At 39.5% G+C, this 25131-nt stretch overlaps 1 protein-coding gene across 2 annotated transcripts in view; it reads left to right on the forward strand.

Moving 5' to 3' along the window:
- LOC124795222 (cleavage and polyadenylation specificity factor 73) overlaps positions 1–25131 on the forward strand; it is an 83841-nt gene that overhangs the window by 42805 nt on the left and 15905 nt on the right. For both annotated transcript variants that reach the window (XM_047259140.1, XM_047259141.1), the window contains exons 9-11: positions 5912–6087; positions 6165–6470; positions 9480–9741. In XM_047259140.1, the coding sequence (XP_047115096.1) occupies positions 5912–6087; positions 6165–6470; positions 9480–9741 (744 nt within the window). The remainder of the gene's footprint in view (positions 1–5911; positions 6088–6164; positions 6471–9479; positions 9742–25131) is intronic.

Raw genomic sequence — 25131 nt, forward strand, 5'->3', positions numbered from 1 at the left:
AAAACGAAAATTTCTGTTCCGACACTGACAATGTTGAGTGTTTATGGAAAAAGTTTAAGGCAATTGTAAAATGCGTTTTAGACAGGTACGTGCCGAGTAAAACTGAGGGACGGGAAAAACCCACCGTGGTTCAACAACAAAGTTAGGAAGCTACTGCGAAAGCAAAGAGAGCTTCACTCCAAGTTTAAACGCAGCCAAAACCTCTCAGACAAACAGAACCTAAACAATGTCAAAGTTTGCATAAGGAGGGCTATGCGTGAAGCGTTCAGTGAATTCGAAAGTAAAATTCTATGTACTGACTTAACAGAAAATCCTAGGAAGTTCTGGTCTTACGTTAAATCAGTAAGTGGCTCGAAACAGCATATCCAGACACTCCAGGATGATGATGTCATTGAAACAGAGGATGACACGTATAAAGCTGAAATACTAAACACCTTTTTCCAAAGCTGTTTCACAGAGGAAGACCCCACTGCAGTTCCTTCTCTAAATCCTCGCACAAACGAAAAAATGGCTGACATCGAAATAAGTGTCCAAGGAATAGAAAAGCAACTGGAATCACTCAACAGAGGAAAGTCCACTGGAGCTGACGGGATACCAATTCGTTTCTACACAGAGTACGCGAAAGAACTTGCCCCCCTTCTAACAGCCGTGTACCGCAAGTCTCTAGAGGAACGGAAGGTTCCAAATGATTGGGAAAGAGCACAGGTAGTCCCAGCCTTCAAGAAGGGTCGTCGAGCAGATGTGCAAAACTATAGGACCTATATCTCTGACGCCGATCTGTTGTAGAATTTTAGAACATGTTTTTTGCTCGAGTGTCTTGTCATTGTTGGAAACCCAGAATCTACTCTGTAGGAATCAACATGGATTCCGGAAACAGCGATCGTGTGAGACCCAAATTGCTTTATTTGTTCATGAGATCTAGAAAATATTAGATACAGGCTCCCAGGTAGATGCTATTTTCCTTGACTTCTGGAAGACGTTCGATACAGTTCCACACTGTCGCCTGATAAACAAAGTAAGAGCCTACGGAATATCAGACCAGCTATGTGGCTGGATTGAAGAGTTTTTAGCAAACAGAACACAGCATGTTGTTATCAATGGAGAGATGTCTACAGACGTTAAAGTAACCTCTGGCGTGCCACAGGGGAGTGTTATGGGACCATTGCTTTTCACAATATATATAAATGACCTAGTAGATAGTGTTGGAAGTTCCATGCGGCTTTTCGCGGATGATGCTGTAGTATACAGAGAAGTTGCAGCATTAGAAAATTGTAGCGAAATGCAGGAAGATCTGCAGCGGATAGGCACTTGGTGCAGGGAGTGGCAACTGACCCTTAACATAGACAAATGTAATGTATTGCAAATACATAGAAAGAAGGACCCTTTATTGTATGATTATATGATAGCGGAACAAACACTGGTAGCAGTTACTTCTGTAAAATATGTGGGAGTATGCGTGCGGAACGATTTGAAGTGGAATGATCATATAAAATTAATTGTTGGTAAGGCGGGTACCAGGTTGAGATTCATTGGGAGAGTCCTTAGAAAATGTAGTCCATCAACAAAGGAGGTGGCTTACAAAACACTCGTTCGACCTATACTTGAGTATTGCTCAACAGTGTGGGATCCGTACCAGATCGGGTTGACGGAGAAGATAGAGAAGATCCAAAGAAGAGCGCCGCGTTTCGTCACAGGGTTATTTGGTAACCGTGATAGCGTTACGGAGATGTTTAGCAAACTCAAGTGGCAGACTCTGCAAGAGAGGCGCTCTGCATCGCCGTGTAGCTTGCTGTCCAGGTTTCGAGAGGGTGCGTTTCTGGATGAGGTATCGAATATATTGCTTCCCCCTACTTATACCTCCCGAGGAGATCACAAATGTAAAATTAGAGAGATTCAAGCGCGCACGGAGGCTTTCAGACAGTCGTTCTTCCCGCAAACCATACGCGACTGGAACAGAAAAGGGAGGTAATGACAGTGGCACCTAAAGTGCCCTCCGCCACACACCGTTGGGTGGCTTGCGGAGTATAAATGTAGATGTAGATGTAGAAGGAACATAGAATGTCTACTCAGTGCATGCCCAAATACACTATGGTGATGCTATGAGAACCAATGAACTCACAGGCAATATTAGGGGATACCAACAGTCCACTAACTGTTAGTGGGCTGTTGGTATCCCCTTATATACAATAGCTATTGATAATGGCCAAGGAATGCTTGGTTGTAAGCTTGGGGAATTTTAACCACATGACGTGGATGGAAGCCAGAGAACATTTTATTTAACAAACCTTTTGAATTCCAAAAGTCATGGGTGCATTTCTTGCTGATACAGAAATTCTGCCTTTGTGTGAGATTATTTTTTCATACTTGTCCATTTTCTACTGTAGCATTGGTAGGAAATACATGTTGTGGCACACCACAGCTTGTCTTTGAAATCTCTCTTTCTCCTCCTCTAGAGCCAGTTGCTGCAATTGTATTTCCAGACATGTGCACTAAGTAATCAAAAGTATCCAAACACCTGGCTGAAAATGACTTACAAGTTTGTGGTGCCTTTCATCGGTAATGCTGGAATTCAATATGGTGTTGGCCCACACTTAGCCTTGATGATAACTTTCACTCTTGCAGGCATATGTTCAATCAGGTGCTGAAAGGTTTCTTGGGGAATGAAAGCCCATTCTTCACGGAGTGCTGCACTGAGGAGAGGTATTGATGTCGGTCGGTGAGGCCTGGGACGAAGTTGGCATTCCAAAACATCCGAAAGGTGTTTTATAGGATTCAGGTCAGGACTCTGTGCAGGCCAGTGCATTACAGGGATGTTTTTGTCATGTAACCAGTCCACCACGAGCCGTGCATTATGAACAGGTGCTCAATCGTTTTGAAAGATGCAATCGCCAACCACGAATTGCTTTTCAACGGTGGGAAGCAAGAATGTGCTTAAAACATCACTGTAGGCCTGTGTAGTGATATTGCCACACAAAACAACAAGGGGTGCAAGCCCCCTCCATGAAAAACACAACCACACCATAACACCACCGCCTTCGAATTTTGCTGTTGGCACTACACACGCTGTCAGATGATGTTCACTGGGCATTCGCAATACCAACACCCTGCCATCGGATCACCATATTGTGTACCGTGATTCGTAACTCCACACAACGTTTTTCCAGTGTTCGGTCGTTCAATGTTTACACTCCTTACATCAAGCGAGGCGTCGTTTGCCATTTACCGGCGTGATGTGTGGCTTATGAACAGCCGCTCGACCATGAAATCCAAGTTTTCTCAACTCGTGTCAAACTGTCATAGTTCTTGCAGTGGATCCTGATGCAGTTTGGAATTCCTGTGTGATGATCTAAATAGATGTCTGCCTAGTACACATTACGGTCCTCTTCAACTGTTGGTGGTCTCTGTCAGTCAACAGACGAGGTCAGCCTGTACGCTTTTGTGCTGTACGTGTCCCTTCATATTCACTATCACATCAGAAACAATGGACCTAGGGATATTTAGGAGTGTGGAAATCTTGCGCACAGATGTATGACACAAGTGACATCCAGTCACCTGACCATGTTCGAAGGCCATGAGTGCCACGGAGCACCCCATTCAGCTTTCCCACAATGTCTAATGACTACTGATATAGAGTACCTGTCAGTATATACTTGAACTTGCAACACAATGCACCTAATATAAAAAAGTATGTTTTTGCGGGTGTCCATATACTTTTTATCACATAGTGTATTTGTGCCTCATTGCAAAGACAGAGGAACAACCTCTCTAGCACTTTCACTATCAAAAGTTTTCTGTGAATCTCATGTGAGTACTCTTGAAATTTATGTTTACCTCCAGTGAGTCAGACGAGAATCTTTTACTTTCCATGAACTGCTGATTTGCGATATTTGACACACTGCTGTTTATGACATTTGTGAGCTTTGGTTTCAACATTGCATTTTTGTGCATTCAAATATTTGACTACTATGCAGTATATGGTCTACAAAGAGATGAATGGATGTCTTGTTCACCGATGATGTGACTGAAGAAGATCCATTGTCTGTACTGAAGAAGATCCATTGTCTGCTGGATAAAACAACTGCGTTGTTGACTCCATATATTCATACTTTACAGGATACTTTCAAGCATACAACACAACTATTTTCTTAGTTTTCCTTGTAGATTCTCCATAAAGAAGTAGCATATATAATTTCTCTCTGTTTGTGAAAGACATTTGTTTTTTCACACTAGCCAGTTCTCAACACTTGTGAGCAATACAGGCAGAATGAAAGCTGCATTTCCTCTCGGCCCCTTTTATACCAGTATTTCGACAGTGCAATACTCGTGTATCCTCATTATTCAACATGACACATTTCCTTATTTTGGTGTGAAATCACAAACTTCCTCATAAGACCGCAGTCAGTTTCATGTTTGAAACAGGTAAATCCTAAGTTGTGAATATTGTACTTGGTCAAGAACTAGTAATCGGATTTTAAAGAGTGAAACTCCATTGAATTCATCTCTTTTAGACCTACAGTACTGGCAGCATAAATTATCGTAGTTCCACTTGGAAAAGCAGAGTTGATACCAATATCTTTTTAATTCATACGTCTATGAGGAGAGACTATACGTTTAATAAGGATTGTTTCACAGTTCAATCAGATGAAACAGTATTACGATATCTTATATGGTTCCAGAAATACTTTAGGTGAACAGCTTAGATGAATCACCTTATATATTTGTGTGATCCTCATATAATGTAAGTGGTCTGAAGGTGATGTTGGCAGCATACTTTTGCCCATGGTGATGTATATTATGGGACAGTTTTAGTAAAAGAGTGATACAGTGGAATACAAAGAGCAAATCATTCACTTGAATTTGTATGGAAGAACGTTGCTGCTCTAAAAGTATTAAAGCATCACTCTGCAACATCTTGTCATCATGAAACTTTTCAGTTGAGCTGGAACCGTACTTGATAATGATCCACGATCATGAAACAATTGTTTTGCATTTGCACACTATGTCAGTGGTTTACCTTCAGGCGGCAAAAACCTACAGGAGGTAAATTTCTTGATACTGCCGATAGACACATTTAAAAGTACAAAAAACTGGTTTTGCTTTCAGAACTTTTAGTTTCTACCTCAGGGGAGGGAAGAGAGAGAGGTGGATGAATCTTAGGAGGGGTCGGGAGGTCACTCAGACCCTAAGGTGACAGTGCCCGACCTGACCCTTCCTTTCTCACCTACCCTAGCTAATTCCTCTCTCCTCCCTGAGGTAGGAACCATTAGCTCAAAAAGCTAGTATAGTTTCTTGTACTTTTATATGTATATTAGCAGTACCTCCCAAAGGTAAATACTAAGTAGCCATTTTATCTGTAAATTATTTCATATTGGGCACATCCAGAAATAATTTCACTGGTAATATGTTTCACTGCACTCTGCTCTCACAAATCTAGGAGGCACAGTGGTTATTGAATTATAAAAGATTCAATTTGTAATGAGTTTGTCAGCTGTGGAATGTCAAACTTTAACGTGTATTCCTTTCCCTGCTTCTGCTCTCAACTTTATATGCAAAATTTTCTCTTCAGTCATAAAAGCTAAAAGTTTGAAGTTAATTAATTATTCTACTTAAATTTTTGTTTAAAGTAGGATAGTAAATGACAAGCAATTCCTTTCTTTCTTTTTAAAAAGCACTGGAAGTGTTAGTTGGTAATCATTTAAAGAAAAGGGGGATGACACTATCTGCAGTTCAGTGGTAGAATGAAAAGGATTTATAACACCTGAAATTTTTTCACCTACTTAATTAAGTTTAATGTTACCAAATGTGAAAGTGTGTAATGCTAATGTCACCAATCAAAATTAAAATGCCTCATTTTTCTTTCACACTTTTTCCTGCATTGTATGTGTTTACTGTAGTCTGGCTTACTTTCCAGATGAATATTGGAGTCAGCATACTGAGCTCCATGATATTCCAATTTACTATGCATCTTCATTGGCAAAGAAATGCATGGCAGTTTACCAAACCTATGTCAATGCAATGAACGATAAAATTCGAAGACAGATTGCTATCAATAATCCTTTTGTGTTTAAACATATTTCAAATTTGAAGGTAAGTTTTTCACTGAATGCTCTAATTGGTATGCTAATTAAATCCATGCATTTATTTATTTTGTAAATTTTTTTTAGGGAATTGACCATTTTGAGGATATTGGTCCATGTGTTGTCATGGCTTCACCTGGTATGATGCAGAGTGGGCTATCAAGAGAACTATTTGAATCATGGTGCACTGATTCAAAGAATGGTGTCATTATTGCTGGCTATTGTGTGGAAGGTACCCTGGCTAAAACAATACTATCTGAGCCAGAGGAGATCTCTACAATGTCTGGACAGAAACTGCCTCTTAAAATGTCTGTCGATTACATTTCATTCTCTGCTCATACTGACTATCAGCAGACCAGTGAATTTATCAGGATTTTGAAGCCACCACATGTGGTTAGTACTTATTTTGATTTACTAATTAGGCAAAATTTTGAATCTCTTGTGTTCATTTTAAGTGTGCCCGCCCCCGGTAGCCGAATCGTCAGCATGACGGATTGTCAATCCTCTGGGCCCGGGTTCGATTCCCGGCTGGGTCAGGGAATTTTCTCTGCCTAGGGACTGGGTGTTGTGCTGTCCTCATCATCATCCTTATTGACTGCAGGTCGCCAAAGTGATGTCAAATCGAAAGACCAGCGAGCGGCCTGCCTGATGGGAGGCAGTTTTCTTACTAACAAATTATTGCTGGAGGTGAAATAATTGATAAGTGACCGAAAAAAAAAGTTTGTGTACTGGAACCAGACCAAAAAACCAACTAGCTCCACTCTATGAAACAGATATTGTTCTGAGGCACAGGAAAAACACTGGCTATACACAAACATGTGCTAATCGAGAAGTAAGCAAAGTAAATGCAGAAGTTGTATATGTTTTTTGTTTGTTAAATTGTGACCGATAATTAACAATTGCTTATGCATTTTCACAAAGAGAAATTCTCTCTTTATCTGGGAACAATTTATTCACAAATAATTATTTTATTTGAATGATTATCTGAATAGAAATTTGTCCAAATAATGCCCACCTCTGCCTGATAATTATGTGATAATAGTCTAGATGCTGAGTCGCAAATGAGCACAACAAAAAGACTACCAAACAAAGCTTTCAGCCAAACGGGCCCTCATCAGAATGGACAAAACACACACACACACACACACACACACACACACACACACACACACACACACACACACAATTACCACAGCCACTGGCTGCCAAGGCTAGACTGCCTGGCCAATCTGGCCTCGGCAGCCAGAGACTGTGGTCGTCTGTGTGTGAGTTGCATTTGCATAAGTGTGTGTGATCTATTCTGATGAAGGTGTGTTTAGCCAAAAGTTTTGTTTGACAGTCTTTTTGTTGTGCCTATCTGCGACCCAGCATATATGGTGAGCAGCAACTATCCTTTTCATAATATTGACATCATTCTATCCTGGATTTTCCATTGTTTGGCAATTTTATGACTAGAAATTTTAGGCAAATTTGCTAATATTAGCATGTTACTGATGCTTTATGAATTTTTTACTTCTCCATTTTAATTCCCATTAAAATAACAGCCAGGACTTCAGAGATTCACATTAATGTATATTTCATTACTGAATAAGAAATAAATTTTGCATTGTAACTTAACCGCAGGCAATCCTGGTATTCACTGCAGTATCTTCTGACACAGCAGGTTTGGTACTGCACGTGTTGCAGAAGGTGTTAAGTGGAATTGGAAAATAAGTTTAAGATCAAATTTCTGCTTTAGTTCATATTACTTCTATGCACAGCCCAGTGGTAAATGGCTCCCTTAACAAGAGATTTGTATTTGATTGTCAAACGGGTACCGTTTTAATGTGACATATGTTAACTTCATAGGTTCATCAGGAAACCTTTCAGTTTCTTTCTGCTTTTAAAGTAATTTGAAGTGTGAAATTAGTCCACCAGGTTTAGATCATTTTTATAGTTTTTGACTTCAGTTGTCTTCAGGATAACTTATTTTAAACAAACAGAGTTAACAGTTTCTATTGGGAATAGTCATGTACGTTGCTACAAAACAGCTTGTAGTTTTAACTGTAAACAAGAATGTAAATATTATGTCAGCAAGAGTGGTGGCCATCAAGATAATATATAATTAAACCTTATGCTGACAGTATTTGATTTTCATGAACATTCTATAAAAAGAATGTGTTACATTGTGCTCTCAGCTACTAAACAAAAAATTTGTTGGTTTGAAACCATTTCAATGCTCAGCAATCAGGAAAATCCTACCTGTTTGAGGCCCAGTATGTGAAATGCAGTTGTACCAAAGAGTCACAATTCTTTTGTGTGCCAATTTTTTCATGTGCTTGCACATCTACCCCAATGGTGGAGCTACTTCTTTTTTTTAAATTTTATGAATACAATCCATTTAGTTCTCTGTAATACTCTCTCCCTCTTTCTTAAAGTTTGTCACATACTTGCCATAGCTTTTCTCTTGATCTTTTTGATGTTCCTGGCTTAACAATTTATTTTCTGAACATAGAGAATAAATAAAAGTCTTAAAATGAATAAAAAGAACAAATAGTTTACAACTGGTGTGCTGCTCATAAAATAAGACTTCACATTTGTTTGTGTTTCTGAAAACTTGTTTATTTTCAGTGTTTTTTTGGCGGAGGGGGACTACCTCTTCGTGCTGACACAGTATCCTGGTGCTCAATTTCTTCATCCTGAGTCATGCTGTCCAAATGCAATATATGAGGAAGAATAGAAATTATAAAAATAGAAATCCTCTTTCATCTGTATATGAGGATCCAGCTTTAGTTCGTCACAGCAGAAGCATCAAAGTCACTGTCTAGTAGCATAGTAAGGATTTTTCCATTTCTGTGTTGTGGTTTGAAACATTTTTTCCCCCACACTTGTCTTCTGTGGCTCATCACTGCAGTCATCACAAAAACAAAGTTACAAACTGTTTGTAGTAACTTAACACGTATAGCACATTCCACTCTCCGGTTTGAAACCATGCTTTGTCTGGTTTTCATGAAATACAATTTTAAGGTAGTACTCCCATCCATTGTGAGGGTATGTAAGAAATGTGTAGCATTACACAATCAAAACTGCAAACAGTTGTTGCAACATACCATGAACTTGCCTTAAGTGTCCCCTGCAAACAATTCAGCACGCTAGAAGCCTGAAAGAGAAGTATCTGAGCTGAAAAAAGTCTACGCCTTAGGGGCGTTTAGCTAATTGTCCCAAATTCTGTCATTTTACTGCACTTGAGATGCCTCTAAGACATAGAAGTAGGTATGAATTCTCCCAGAATGCCACAGTGCTAAGTGAGTCATTCAAATAGAGTTATTTGTGCATTTTCCTTTGATTCTTGATAATTATTTAGCTTATTTATTTACAAGTTAAATATCAAATTGGACATCAAAACCTATATCGCTGCTCTAGGTGCTGGTCCATGGAGAGCAGAATGAAATGAGCAGATTAAAAGCTGCTCTACAGAGAGAATATGAAGATGATCCCAGTACAAAAATGGAAATACACAATCCTCGAAACACTGTCGCCGTTGAATTGTACTTCAGAGGGGAGAAAACTGCAAAGGTCATGGGCACGCTGGCTGTGGAAAAGCCCAAGCCAGGACATAAATTATCAGGCATTCTAGTCAAAAGAAATTTTAACTATCATATGTTAGCACCATGTGATCTCTCAAGTAAGTTGTTCTTCAGTTTTTTACTAAGCTCTGATGTGTTCCAGTAGTTTCTTTTCCTTTGATAAAGACTGTTAGTGCTGTGTAATTTTTTCAAATTAACAAGAGAATTCATTGTAAGGAAAAACAAATATTTTTTTCTCATATTTTCATGACCTGTTGACAAAGAGTTAAGATGAAACAGAAATGGTGCTATTGGATTTGATGAGGAGAGAAATTGGCCTTATCCTTGCCAGAGGAACCAACTCCACATTCACCCTAATTGTTTTGTGAGAACAGGGTGTATTCACTCTAGGAAACCTGGAAAAAACAGGAATTTTTTCATCTGGGAAAAGTCCAGGAAGTTTTTAGAATTACAAGAATTTTTCATTATTTTAGTTTGGAATTTAACTATTCCAGTAATTTTGACAGGTAAGAACTGATACTCTAACAAAAAATTTTAATTTGGCCCACTACTGCAGAATAATACTGCAGCAATAAAACATAAACGAGAGAATAATACCAAAATAAAACTTCAGTTGCAAAGAAAATGTACCGTTTACAACAACAAAACACAGTGCACATACAAGCTTTTGCTGACAGCAAAATAAGTTAAACACTACACAATACTTCATAACAGAAAACTGCTTTCAATGTGTCTTTCTGAGGGGCCTCATTTCGATGAGTGTAAATGTTACAAATGTTTACATTTATAGCAGGTTGCAGGAAAATATTGGGAATGGTGACTTCAGAAACATTACTTTCAAAATAAATTTCCTTTTATGCAAGATGAACTATGTTACGGGTGAGAATGTGCAATGAATTGCTTAAATTACAGGGTGTTAGACTCTCATTCAAAACATAACACTGAGGACCAGCGACTTAGAAAAATTTCGGGCCCAGAAGACCAACCGTTTATGCCATTATTTACAATTTTACTGGCACATTTGTGTTTGATACATCTTAAAAAGGTAACACACACTATAAAAGACCAAGTTTTGAGGTTAGTTCATCATATTTGTTTTAGTTCTTTCATAGATTACAAATTATGCAACAAGGATGACAGAAAGTATAATTATGAGAGGATATCCAAAAAAACTGGAATTATTTTTTAAAAGCTATATATTTTCATTTACAACTAATATATGTATCCCACCGATGTTTCCACTGTTCAAACACATTTTGTAGTCATCTTTAGAAATAGCTGCCATCTGCTCTCTCATTATTTCTCAACTTCTTCAGTGTTGTCAAATCAGTGTCCTTTCATCCCCTTTTCATGTGTAGAAATAAGAATAAGTGCAAGGAGCCAGGTCAGGTGAGTAAGGTGTGTGGGGCAGCAAAACCATGCCGTTTTTAGCCAAAAACTATCAACAGAGGTGTCTGTGTGCCCAGGGGCATTATCATGGTGGAAGAACAAGTCTCCTATCTGCCACAAATCAGATCTTTTCCTTTTTACGAACATTATTGTGCAATCTTCTTAAAACTTCCAAGTAAAATTTTTGATTGACAGTCTGCCCTGGGGAAACAAACTCTGTGCGAACTGCACTCTTAGCATCAAAAAAGCAAAGCAACATTGTTTTGATGTTTGATTTGACTTGATGTCATTTTTTTGGATGGAGTCATAACCATAGCACCGTGACTTACCACCAGTAATGTCCTTTGACAGAAAATCTGGATTAGTTTCAAGCTGTTGTTTCAAACCACGACATGTTTCAACTCAATATTCCTTTTGATTGTCAGTCAGAACCCGAGGAACAAACTTGGCAGCAACCCTTTTGATTCCCAAATCTTCCATTAAAATTCGCTGAACCAAAAGTGTTGCCATTTTTAAATCTAGCAAACCACCTGTACACTTTTTTCCATAATGTCATCTTGGTGAACCGTTTTCAATATTAAAACAGTTTCAGCAGAATTTTTACTGAGTAGAAAACAAAATTTCACAGCTTCACGTTGTCCACTTAAGCTCAGATCATAAGAAATGAAACAAGAACAAAACAGTGCTAGCAAAAAGAATCACTGCAGATGACAGAGGAACAGAAAAAGCCAGGTCAACAACACAGGCGGCACTGAAACTGGCAGTGAGTTGTGCTATACACGACTAATGCCAGAAATGCGTAATACACAAGCTTCACCCACCGCAATGTTATTCTGTTTTTTTGCGTACCCATTGTATACTTGGTGGGAAGGGGGGGGGGGGGGGGTGAAGTGTGTTCTTCAGCAATTTTGCACATAATTGGCTTCACTATGTAAAAGTTGCAGTTATTCAACCAGGTAACCCAGGAAATGTTCGGTGCACAACAGTGAAATTTGTAATCGTGCTAGTCAGAAATATTCAACTGCTGCAGTTTAAGCTGGTGCCCTTAGAATCCTGCCTAACCACACCCTCAGAAAAAAAAAAAAAAAAAAAAAAAAAAAAAAAAAAAAAAAAAAAAAAAAAAAAAAAAAACAGCATAAAATTCGTGATTGCCAATATTGTATGTGAAAGCTTAACTTTTCTTGTGCTAATGCTGTTTGTACATTAATTTAAACCAATAACTTGTTCTGTATGTGTGTTCACGCTACTTAACAGTGATGTTGCTATGGTGTGACTACGTCATGTTTCTTATGCTCTGAATATATGCTGTCATTGGCTAATGAGATCACATGACACGAGCTACAATTGACTGACAAAATCACACTGCCATTCGATTTCAGTGCTTTGGAAGCTACCATGCTTGAGTTTATATTTTCGTAATACAAAAATATGCTGCATGAATGTTGCCATGCATCAAAGATCTTTCTCAGACACGCCTTTTTTTTTTTTGCGGGGTTTTGTTTTCTAAAGTACCGGGGAGTTGCATGCCAGTGTATAAATCCTTCACCGTTCTAACAATTGATAAGTTTTACAGCACCAAGGGAAAGTATATTGTCACTTAACGTGGAAAAAATGCACTTTCAGCCAGGAAGAAGTGTATTGTCACCCTAGTAAAGGTGTATTTTTAACCAGAATATCCAGGGAACATCGATCTGAGTAATAGACTCAGCAATCGGTTGGTCACAGTTTGGTGGTGACCATTCACGTTGTAGTGGGATCAGGACGGCTCTAGTGTTTATTGGCCTTGCTGCAGGTCATGAATACATAGCAGGGTGGTTGCCAGTGCAGCAGGTATGTAGAACCAGGTGGTTGGCCATCATGGAATCACTAGCACGATTATAAAACAAGAATAAGTTTATTGATCAAAATTTGTCCAGCAGTTGGAAGCTCTTCTTCTGTTCCCACTCCCCACCCCCCACCCCCACTGGTCTGAGCCCAGAGGTGTGGGCTAGATCTGGATTTCGTTGCTTATTTAGCTCAGTACACAACAGCAGGTGATGGCCAGTGGACAGAGTCACCAAGCCTGACAGTTATGCCATGGTGTAGAAGTGTAGTCAGTTTGTTAGCAGGCCTGTAGAGCTGCATCAGATAGAACAGACAACATGCCCACAATGGCAGCAAACTCAGAAGTAACCTGGTCACACTGTTTGGCACAAATGCTTGACCAGCTGACTGCCAGTGCTGGAGGCACCTGAAAGTGGCTACAAACTAAGAACCTCCGGATGTAGGAACCCATGTGAGTGAACTGCTGATTCAAGCCGGTGGTTGCAGATTGTGTACACACAGGGCAGGCAATGGCTTGGCACCAAGTCAGGTGTGGATGCCGCATGAATGTGGGCTGCAAACCATGGACGCCTGGGTATGTGCCCTGAAGTTGGATGAAGTCAGCCAGCAGATGGCTCCCAGGTGAAATGTACCAGTTCAGCTCCTGGCAGCATCAGGACTAGGCACAGCCCATAGACCCACAGCCAGCAGAGACAGCACTGAGTAGTAGTCAGGCAGGATGACCCACATCAGGTCGATGACTGGCTTGGAGCACTCCTCAGAGTTGACTGTGGATGATGGGAGTGGATGGTATTTATGGCCACTCAACCTGACCTGTTGTGACAGGACGTAATTTTTTAAACCATAGAACACAGAAGTAGTGCAGTGTCAGGTGCAGACATGGTGTAATCCGGACCACCACTGGTAAAGTCTGACCTTCATACTATACTGCGCTGACAGTGTTCCAGCCTTGTCCCCAGGCAGTAGATTACGATCATCAGTTTGAAAGGCTGTTGCAAGCACACCCCCTTTTAGGAGTATCTGGTTCACTGGAACGCAGAGATTGGCATTATATCCGAAAATCACTTACAGTACATCTTAACCAAACAGTGGGAAGTCCAGGATGAAATAACAACAACATTATGTTATCTTTCCTAATATTGTTGTTGTAGTATATAATACATTTTTACCATTAGTACCATTTTCATTCAGGTTCCTCTTTTGCTGTTCCAATCACAATTACAATGTACACTAATTATTTGCTAAGGGTGACCCACACTGTCAGCATATGGCGTACAGGAAGTTCGGGAGTGTACATGGTTTTCTGCCATAAAGAAAAAATATCAGCTGCACCAATGTGAGTCAAAATAAAGATGGTTTCCTAGATTGAAACGCCTATTGCCTCAACTTTGTATTAGTAATTACTGTGCTGTTGTTGCATGTGCTGAAGCATTTTCTGAACACTACAATGCTCCTTCTGTGTTGCTATTAGTGTATCCAGAGAGTTAAGATCAGGCTTTTGGGGAAAAGTTTGTCAGGCCAGTGTAGCAGAAAATATATTAGTTTAAAATCATAACTCCTGTTATGGTTGCTGGAAGGTGGAAAGTTGGACATGAAGTAACACAAATCGCGTTGTTTACCAACATGCCTCTACATTACAACGCCAACTGTTCCATACACTTAGGTCACCCCCTCTCATAACAATTCGTGATAACTAACCACTACTGGAATGTGCACAGAATATATCCAGTGTAAACCTGCTTTCTGGAAATAGGGTTATGGTGCCAGGATGCCTCACAGGTATCCTTCTGTTCCTGTTCCTCCTAAGAATAATTGTACCTCACTTGCTCCTGTGGTAGACAGAATCACTTGTGCTGGGCATGTGGTTACTTGCTCTAATTGGCACTGAAAAAGTTCAGCAGCCAGTATCAGCGCACGTTTTTTTCTTCGTGGCAAAACCAGCAGTACCTCTTTTGTACTGACTTGCATGAATTTTCTCAGAGTCACCTCTCTCACTGTGTATGGATGAATTGCATAACAATTGTATGGGTCATTGCTGCTTGCCACATGGAACTGGACTAGGAATTTTTTCAGAGTCACCTGTCTCACTGCGTGTGGATGAATTGAATAACAATTGTATGGGTCATTGCTGCTTGCCACTTGGAACTGGACTAGCACATGAAGATGAGCACGGTCAGTACTGTCACAAGGTGGTAAAGTACTGGTAGGGTTTCCTCATCTGGTGGTATAATGAACTCTAGCATAGCCAACAGCTCTTCTCGTGCCTTACGTCGGCTGTCCAGAAACTATCTCAGTGCCAACAAGCTACAGAATTGTTTGTGCACCATGTTGCGTATGGCTTCCTGTAATTCCATTATCTCAATTCAGGTATCGCTTAGACTCTCAACCAGATGTTATAGAAGTCGCACTACAACCAACCTGTTGTCCAGTGGTTTAACCAGGTTTGTAGTATACCTAATTATTGGTTTTCCATTCTTCTGGCCATTCTTATGCAGCTAGTTAGTTCTGCTGTTAACCCTTATAGCATTCAGATATTGTTCAGAACTCCTCGTTCTAGATTTGTTAGTTGTGTCTCATTTTATTCCATTGGAGCGTAAGTACCTTCCGCTTCCCCCTATACTTGCACTCAAATGTTTGTTGGGTTCCCATATATCGTTGGTAACGGCTGAAAGCAAGGGGAAACTACAGCCGTAATTTTTCCCGAGGGCATGCAGCTTTACTGTATGGTTAAATGATGATGGCGTCCTCTTGGGTAAAATATTCCGGAGGTAAAATAGTCCCCCATTCGGATCTCCGGGCGGGGACTACTCAAGAGGATGTCGTTATCAGGAGAAAGAAAACTGGCGTTCTACGGATCGGAGCGTGGAATGTCAGATCCCTTAATCGGGCAGGTAGGTTAGAAAATTTAAAAAGGGAAATGGATAGGTTGAAGTTAGATATTGTGGGAATTAGTGAAGTTCGGTGGCAGGAGGAACAAGACTTCTGGTCAGGTGACTACAGGGTTATAAACACAAAATCAAATAGGGGTAATGCAGGAGTAGGTTTAATAATGAATAGGAAAATAGGAATGCGGGTAAGCTACTACAAACAGCATAGTGAACGCATTATTGTGGCCAAGATAGATACGAAGCCCACACCTACTACAGTAGTACAAGTTTATATGCCAACTAGCTCTGCAGATGACGAAGACATTGAAGAAATGTATGATGAAATAAAAGAAATTATTCAGATTGTGAAGGGAGACGAAAATTTAATAGTCATGGGTGACTGGAATTCGAGTGTAGGAAAAGGGAGAGAAGGAAACATAGTAGGTGAATATGGATTGGGGGACAGAAATGAAACAGGAAGCCGCCTGGTAGAATTTTGCACAGAGCACAACATAATCATAACTAACACTTGGTTTAAGAATCATGAAAGAAGGTTGTATACATGGAAGAACCCTGGAGATACTAAAAGGTATCAGATAGATTATATAATGGTAAGACAGAGATTTAGGAACCAGGTTTTAAATTGTAAGACATTTCCAGGGGCAGATGTGGACTCTGACCACAATCTATTGGTTATGACCTGTAGATTAAAACTGAAGAAACTGCAAAAAGGTGGGAATTTAAGGAGATGGGACCTGGATAAACTGAAAGAACCAGAGGTTGTACAGAGATTCAGGGAGAGCATAAGGGAGCAATTGACAGGAATGGGGGAAATAAATACAGTAGAAGAAGAATGGGTAGCTTTGAGGGATGAAGTAGTGAAGGCAGCAGAGGATCAAGTAGGTAAAAAGACGAGGGCTAGTAGAAATCCTTGGGTAACAGAAGAAATATTGAATTTAATTGATGAAAGGAGAAAATATAAAAATGCAGTAAGTGAAACAGGCAAAAAGGAATACAAACGTCTCAAAAATGAGATCGACAGGAAGTGCAAAATGGCTAAGCAGGGATGGCTAGAGGAAAAATGTAAGGATGTAGAGGCCTATCTCACTAGGGGTAAGATAGATACCGCCTACAGGAAAATTAAAGAGACCTTTGGAGATAAGAGAACGACTTGTATGAATATCAAGAGCTCAGATGGAAACCCAGTTCTAAGCAAAGAAGGGAAAGCAGAAAGGTGGAAGGAGTATATAGAGGGTCTATACAAGGGCGATGTACTTGAGGACAATATTATGGAAATGGAAGAGGATGTAGATGAAGATGAAATGGGAGATATGATACTGCGTGAAGAGTTTGACAGAGCACTGAAAGACCTGAGTCGAAACAAGGCCCCCGGAGTAGACAATATTCCATTGGAACTACTGACGGCCGTGGGAGAGCCAGTCCTGACAAAACTCTACCATCTGGTGAGGAAGATGTATGAGACAGGCGAAATACCCTCAGACTTCAAGAAGAATATAATAATTCCAATCCCAAAGAAAGCAGGTGTTGACAGATGTGAAAATTACCGAACTATCAGCTTAATAAGTCACAGCTGCAAAATACTAACACGAATTCTTTACAGACGAATGGAAAAACTAGTAGAAGCCAACCTCGGGGAAGATCAGTTTGGATTCCGTAGAAACACTGGAACACGTGAGGCAATACTGACCTTACGACTTATCTTAGAAGAAAGATTAAGGAAAGGCAAACCTACGTTTCTAGCATTTGTAGACTTAGAGAAAGCTTTTGACAATGTTGACTGGAATACTCTCTTTCAAATTCTAAAGGTGGCAGGGGTAAAATACAGGGAGCGAAAGGCTATTTACAATTTGTACAGAAACCAGATGGCAGTTATAAGAGTCGAGGGACATGAAAGGGAAGCAGTGGTTGGGAAGGGAGTAAGACAGGGTTGTAGCCTCTCCCCGATGTTGTTCAATCTGTATATTGAGCAAGCAGTAAAGGAAACAAAAGAAAAATTCGGAGTAGGTATTAAAATTCATGGAGAAGAAATAAAAACTTTGAGGTTCGCCGATGACATTGTAATTCTGTCCGAGACAGCAAAGGACTTGGAAGAGCAGTTGAACGGAATGGACAGTGTCTTGAAAGGAGGATATAAGATGAACATCAACAAAAGCAAAACAAGGATAATGGAATGTAGCCTAATTAAGTCGGGTGATGCTGAGGGAATTAGATTAGGAAATGAGGCACTTAAAGTAGTAAAGGAGTTTTGCTATTTGGGGAGCAAAATAACTGATAATGGTCGAAGTAGAGAGGATATAAAATGTAGGCTGGCAATGGCAAGGAAAGCGTTTCTGAAGAAGAGAAATTTGTTAACATCCAGTATTGATTTAAGTGTCAGGAAGTCATTTCTGAAAGTATTCGTATGGAGTGTAGCCATGTATGGAAGTGAAACATGGACGATAAATAGTTTGGACAAGAAGAGAATAGAAGCTTTCGAAATGTGGTGCTACAGAAGAATGCTGAAGATTAGATGGGTAGATCACATAACTAATGAGGAAGTATTGAATAGGATTGGGGAGAAGAGAAGTTTGTGGCACAACTTGACCAGAAGAAGGGATCGGTTGGTAGGACATGTTCTGAGGCATCAAGGGATCACCAATTTAGTATTGGAGGGCAGCGTGGAGGGTAAAAATCGTAGAGGGAGACCAAGAGATGAATACACTAAGCAGATTCAGAAGGATGTAGGTTGCAGTAGGTACTGGGAGATGAAAAAGCTTGCACAGGATAGAGTAGCATGGAGAGCTGCATCAAACCAGTCTCAGGACTGAAGACCACAACAACAACAACAATATCGTTGGTGTCTGTGGTCCTTAATACTGTTATCGGTTGGTTGGTTGGGTTGGGGAAGGAGACCAGACAGCGTGGTCATCGGTCTCATCGGATTAGGGAAGGATGGGGAAGGAAGTCGGCCGTGCCCTTTCAGAGGAACCATCCCGGCATTTGCCTGGAGTGAGTTAGGGAAATCACGGAAAACCTAAATCAGGATGGCCGTACGCAGGATTGAACCGTCGTCCTCCCGAATGCGAGTCCAGTGTCTAACCACTGCGCCACCTCGCTCGGTACTGTTATCAGTAATGAACCTCCTGCATATAACCACCTTGCATCCATCATCTCAATGTGCATGGCATCATGTCCACAGCTTGCTGTAATAGCTCCTGGAAACATTTGTAAGAGAGTCACAGTACTCAGTACTCTCCTTCTTGCTGGTGTCGAGGTGTAGTTTTGAGAAAACTTATTCCGTCCTTTGTACCTTGTTTCTCATTTCCCCTGCATTATAAGTTAGTTTTAACATTCACTGATAACTGGTTAGGATGATCTCTCCATGTCTGGAAAGAAGTATACCTCGCTCCAGTGGTCGCTTCTGCAAGCTGCTCACCCGTTTGCAGCTATACATTGCAACAGTGCCAAAATTATGATGCGCCCTATGATCACCCTTGCTGGTGATGCTACATGCCGGAAGGATGCTGTAATCATGCCTGTCCTCAGTACAAGTCCATCATCTACAAACAACACCCATAATTAAATTCCTCGCAAAAGAATAATATACTCTACTCCCATCATCTGACATTCTTTTGTAACCTAGTGACTCCTGAGTTATGGCAACAAAATGGAAATTGATCTAAGTGATCTGTATACACAACATGCCAAAAAAAAAAAAAAAAAACCGTTACCTATCCACACAATGACATCAGACTGTTAACCTATCATTAGTTCTTTTCTGCACACATTGTCATTAATACCTGAAATCTGACAACAACTTCATTTATCATTTGCAAAAAATCAACACACTTCAGTTTCTGTGGTATACAACCTAATAAATACACCTAAAGAAAATATAAACATCTTAATATACTACTACTTCTTTCATGACCTTAATGCATATGGTGCTGTGCGTGCAGCTTGTGCTTGGCTGTGTGTGATTTCTCTTTTTTTTTCTTGTCACCTCCTCACCCCTTTTTGGGGGGGATTGTGCATTTAGGCAACTGTAGTTTGACATTCACTGCCCAGGTCTTCTCCATAACCCAATATGGACCTTGGAATCAGGAATCATGTCCATGACACTTATCTCCCTCATTCCGTAATAATACAAAGTGTGCTGCTCTTCTTTGAACTTTCTCGATGTATCACAAGCTGCAACATGGTCGCGAATTGAACAATGACCCAAATAATGGCCACAAATTTTTTGTCATCAGACTACCAGTTTTGGTCTATAATGACCATCTTCAGATCTGTTTTATAAAAACATGTCCTAATATACTGGAGCCATAGTAGCATCTTCAAATTTTAAACACAATATATAAAAATAACATCATACGCAAGAGTCATCTTGTCAGCAGCACTACTGTTCAAAACAAACATACTTCATTAATTGTACCTGGTAAGGATACCAGACCATGCAGCAGTACTCCAAAAAAGGACGGACAAGTGTAGTGTACACAGTCCCATCATTAGATCTGTAACATTTTCGAAGTGTTCTGCCAATAAAACACAGTCTTTGAGTTGCCTTCCTCACAACATTTTCTGTGTTTTCTTTCCAACTTAAATTGTTTTTAATTGTAATTCCTAGGTATTTAGTTGAATTTATGAGCTTAAGATTAGATTGATATATTGTGTAACCAAAGTTTAATGGATTTCTTGTAACACTCATATGGATGACTTCACATTTTTCGTGATTTAGGGATTGCCAATTTTTGCACCATTCAGATATCTTTTCTAAATGGTTTTACAATTTGTTTTGATTTTCTGATGAGTTTACTAGATGATAAATGACAGCATCATCTCCAAACAACCTAAGACGGCTACTCAGATTGTCTCCTAAATCATTTATGTAGATAAGGAATGGCAGAGGACCTGTAACATTACCTCAGGGAACACCAGAAGTCACTTCTGTTTTACTCGATGACTTTCCATCAATTACTTCGAACTGTGAGCTCTGTAACAGGAAATCACAAATCCAGTTATGTAACTGAGACAATATTCCATAAGCACTCAATTTCAGTACAAGCCACTTGTGCAGTACAGTGTCAAAAGCCTTTTGGAAATCTAGAAATACGGAATCAATTTGAAATCCCCTGTCAATAGCACTCAACCCTTCGTGTATGTAAAGAGCTAGTTGTGTTTCATAAGAACAGTGTTCTCTAAATCCATATTGACTGTGCGTCAGTAGACCATTCTCTTCGAGGTAATTCATAAAGTTCAAACATACTATACATTCCAAAATTGTGCTGCATACTGCCATTAATGATAAGCATCTGTAATTTAGTGGATAACTCCTTCTACTTTTCCTGACTATCTGTGTGACCTGTGCACCTTTCCAGTTTTTGGGTACTAATCTTTTATCGAGCGAGCAGTTGTGTATGAGTGTTAAGTATGGAGCTATTGCATCAGCAGTAGGAACCTAATTGGTATACAGTCTGGACCAGAAGACTTGGTTTTATTAAGTGCTTCACTACTTTGGGGGTGTCTCTTTCTAAGTTACTCATGTTGGCAGCTGTTTTTGATTCAAATTCTGGAATATTCACCTCGTCTTTTTTAGTGAAAGAATTTTGAAAGACTGTGTTTAGTAACTCTGTGCTTTCACAGCACTATCATCAATAGTATTTCCATTGCTATCATGCAGAGAAGGCATTGACTGTGTCTTGCAGCTAGCACACTTTTATAGAATCTTTGCCAGGTTTCGAGATAAAGTTTCATTTTGGAAATTATTATAAGCATCTCACATTGATGTCTGCACTAAATTTTGAGCTTCTGTAAAAGTTTGTCAATCTTGGAAATTTTGTGTTTGTTTAAATTTGGCATTCTTTCTTTGTTATTTCTGCAACAACATCCTGACCCATTTTGTGTACCCAGGGGGATCAATTACAATGTTTGTTAATTTATGTGGTATAAATCTCTCAGTTGCTGTAGATACTATTTCTTTGAATTCAAGCCATCTCTTGTCTGCACTTACATTGTTAATTTGGAAGGAGTGGAGATTCTCTCTCAGGAAGGCTTCAAATGAATTTTTTTCTGCTTTTTTGAATAGGTGTATTTTTGTCTATTTTTGGAAGATTTGGGAGTTACAATATTCAATCTAGCTACGACAGCCCTGTGTTCATTAATCTGTGTATCTGGTTTGATGCTTGTTATTAGCTCAGGATCTTAAAATGCCCACCCTGATCCTTTTGAAAGGTTCACTAGCTTTCGGCAAACTCTGTAGTGTCACACACTGATGGCTTAGTTCTGCTTGTTGTGCACGTAGCATGCAGTCTTTAACATACTGCTTTACATCTTGTGTCTGTGTTCTCCACCAGTAGTTTTCGGCTGTTCATTGGTCCATGGTTTTATGCCTTCCATGACCACATAACATGCAGTCATGTACTTGAGTCAATACTTCTGCTCACAGTGTGAGAGAAACCATTATCTGACACCTAAAACATGTGTCTTACCTAATAAATACACCATCATGAATGGTGAACTGTGGATGTGTTGCAGATAGTTTGCAATCCACATCAACAATTTGTGCTCTGTGTCACTTTGCAGTGCTATGACATAGTGTACATATTACCAATCTTCTGTTAATGCCATCTGCATTAGAGTACCTGTTATCAGGTTTATGAACTACTTCAAAATTGAACTTGCTCAGTTCCAACAACCGTCATGTAAGTCTACTCAACAGATCCTTCAATCCCAATAACCACTTCAGTGCTGTGTGATTTGTCAATGCTTTCAATTTTTTCCTATACAAATAGCTGCAGAAGTATGTAACACTGTATATTCAGCTTGACATCTGTTCTCTTGTAGAGCAGTTGTCATTTTTATTCAATTGCTGTGATGCATAAGTGACAATGTTCCTTAGCTTTTACTTCTTCTAAAAACACAAATTACCACATGACCGTTAGCTTCATGTAATGAAATCAGCTCTTTCTTGTAACCTGGAAGTTGATATTAATGCCATTAATTGTTCAAATGTCTTTTGCACTCCAGTGTCCAAAGGAACTGCACATCTCTCATTAGAAAGTACACGAGAGCTTGTGCTATTTCAACAAACCATGGGACAAGTTTCCTAGATTAATCTGCTATCTCCAAAAATGACTGTAATTTCTTGTCTGTCTGAGGTGTTGAGGAAACTTCATACAGCATTCAGCGTTGGATCTGTTCTTACTCCATCTTAGCTAATTACATGTCCCAAGTAATTCACTCGTTGCAGTGCAAAATGACGGATTTCCTACACTAAGAGTTAAGTATGCTGAAAGCTGTCTCTCAGAACTTCCCACAACTTTTGTACATGCTCTTTCATATTTGCAGCAAATACAATAATATCATATAAATACACTATACACTGTGTCAGCTTGAATATCCTGTGTCCAACAGCTGTTGAAATGTGGCAGATGCATTTTTGGAAAAAAAATGCACCAATACTGGTAATGGCCCCAAGCAACTATAAACGGAGTTTTTGGTTGTCCTCTGTTGTCCTTCCAGATGTTGACTGCCACTGCCTGATCTATAGTGAACAAATACTTACATTGCCCCAAATTATTAAGGGTTTCCATTATATATGGTATTGGATACGCTTCAGTAATCACACGGCCATTGAGGTATTTATAGTCGCAGCAGAATCAATACTACCTAGTTCTGTCCAAACTTCTATTCAGTATCAATTTGCCTGAGTTGAGCACTCTTGTTGCTGTTTTTTTACCATGTTTGCAAATTAAATTTGTTTTTTAACTGTGTGTGATAAAACAGAAAGTATTTCTTATTTATTTATTATGAAATGTTTTGAAACCTATGTGTCATCTTCTGTTATTCAAATTTTTGTTGTAAAATATTGTACAATGTTCACGGTTCTTTATCTGTTTTAGGCTTAAAAACTATAACATGTGTACATTGTTCAGTTTCTTTCGATTGCTCACCTCAAAATTACATTGACAATGAAAATTGATTTTTGTGTGTCGACATTTTTGTGTCCTCACCACTGATCTCACCATGAGATACCAAGGAAACACACAGGAACTTCTATGAAGAAGAAAAAAATCTTCAAAATTGATATCACAAAAGTTCAAGCAAAGTTATGGCACAAAAGAATTCCAAACCGCCCAATTTAAATAGCGTACCTAAAAGATGCAAACACAACTGCATAATTAGACCAGTAATTCACTTAAAAAATGTGTCATCTAACCACGTATCTAGACACACACGCATACAGAATTTATGTTTTGCATAAGGCACAGTAATATAAATTTAATCAGTACCAAACCACAGGTGCACCCTACAAGCTGGTACTTTCCTCAGTTATTTTCCGTTAGTCACAAGTCTTGTGACTGGTTTGATGCGGTCTGCCACAGATTCCTGTCCTGCATCAACCTCTTCATCTCAGAGTAGCGCTTGCATCCTATGTCATCAACTATGTGCTGGATATATTCCAGTCTCCGTCTTTCTCTACTGTTTTCATCCTCTGTAGCTCCCTCCACTGCCATGGAAATAATTCCCTGATGGCTTAACAACTGTCATCTGGTCCCTTCGTCATGTCAGTGTTTTCCACATATTCCTTTCCTCTCTGATTCTGCGCAGAACCTCCTCATTTCTTATCCCATCAGCCCATCTAATTTTCAACATTGGTCTGTAGCATCACATCTCATATGCTTTGATTCTCTGAAGTTCCAATTTTCCCACAGTACACGTTTCACTGTGCTCCAAATATACATTCTGAAAAATTTCTTCCTCAAATTAAGGCCTACATTTGATACTAGTTTACTTCTCTTGGTCAGAAAGCCCTTTTTGCCAGTGTTAGCCTGCTTTTGATGTCCTTGCTCCAAATGCTTAGGTTTCCTGCGTAGGTAGAAGAATTTCTGAAATTTGTGACCATTAATCATGATGTTAAGTTTCCCACTGTTCTCATTTTTACTACTTCTCATTACTTTCAGTTTTCTTCAGTTTATTCTCAATTCATATTCTGTATTCATTTCACTGTTCATCTCGTTCAGCAGCTCATGTAATTCTTCTTCACTTTCACTAAGGATAGCACTGTCATCAGCGATCATTGATATCCTTTCTCCTTGAATTTCAGTTCCACACCTGACCCTTTGTTTTAGTTCAACCATTGCTGCTTTGGTGTATATGAGGTCTGTTCAAAAATTCCAGAACTTTCGTAATTTTGGAACAATGGTATGTTCGAACGAAATGCGCTTGGCATCCCGGCACGTGCCGGTTTTTGGTGTGGAAACTGCCAGAAATTTCATTGTTCTACGTGTGTTAGTTACTGTTTGGTGCTGTATTGAGTAAAACTTTGTGTTGCATAGTTCACGAATTTCAAGATGGCAGAGTTAAAGGAGCAGCACATCTGCTTTAAATTTTGTGTGAAACTCAGGA

Source organism: Schistocerca piceifrons, chromosome 4 (genome assembly GCF_021461385.2).
Source record: "Schistocerca piceifrons isolate TAMUIC-IGC-003096 chromosome 4, iqSchPice1.1, whole genome shotgun sequence".
Taxonomy (NCBI): Eukaryota; Metazoa; Arthropoda; class Insecta; order Orthoptera; family Acrididae; genus Schistocerca; species Schistocerca piceifrons.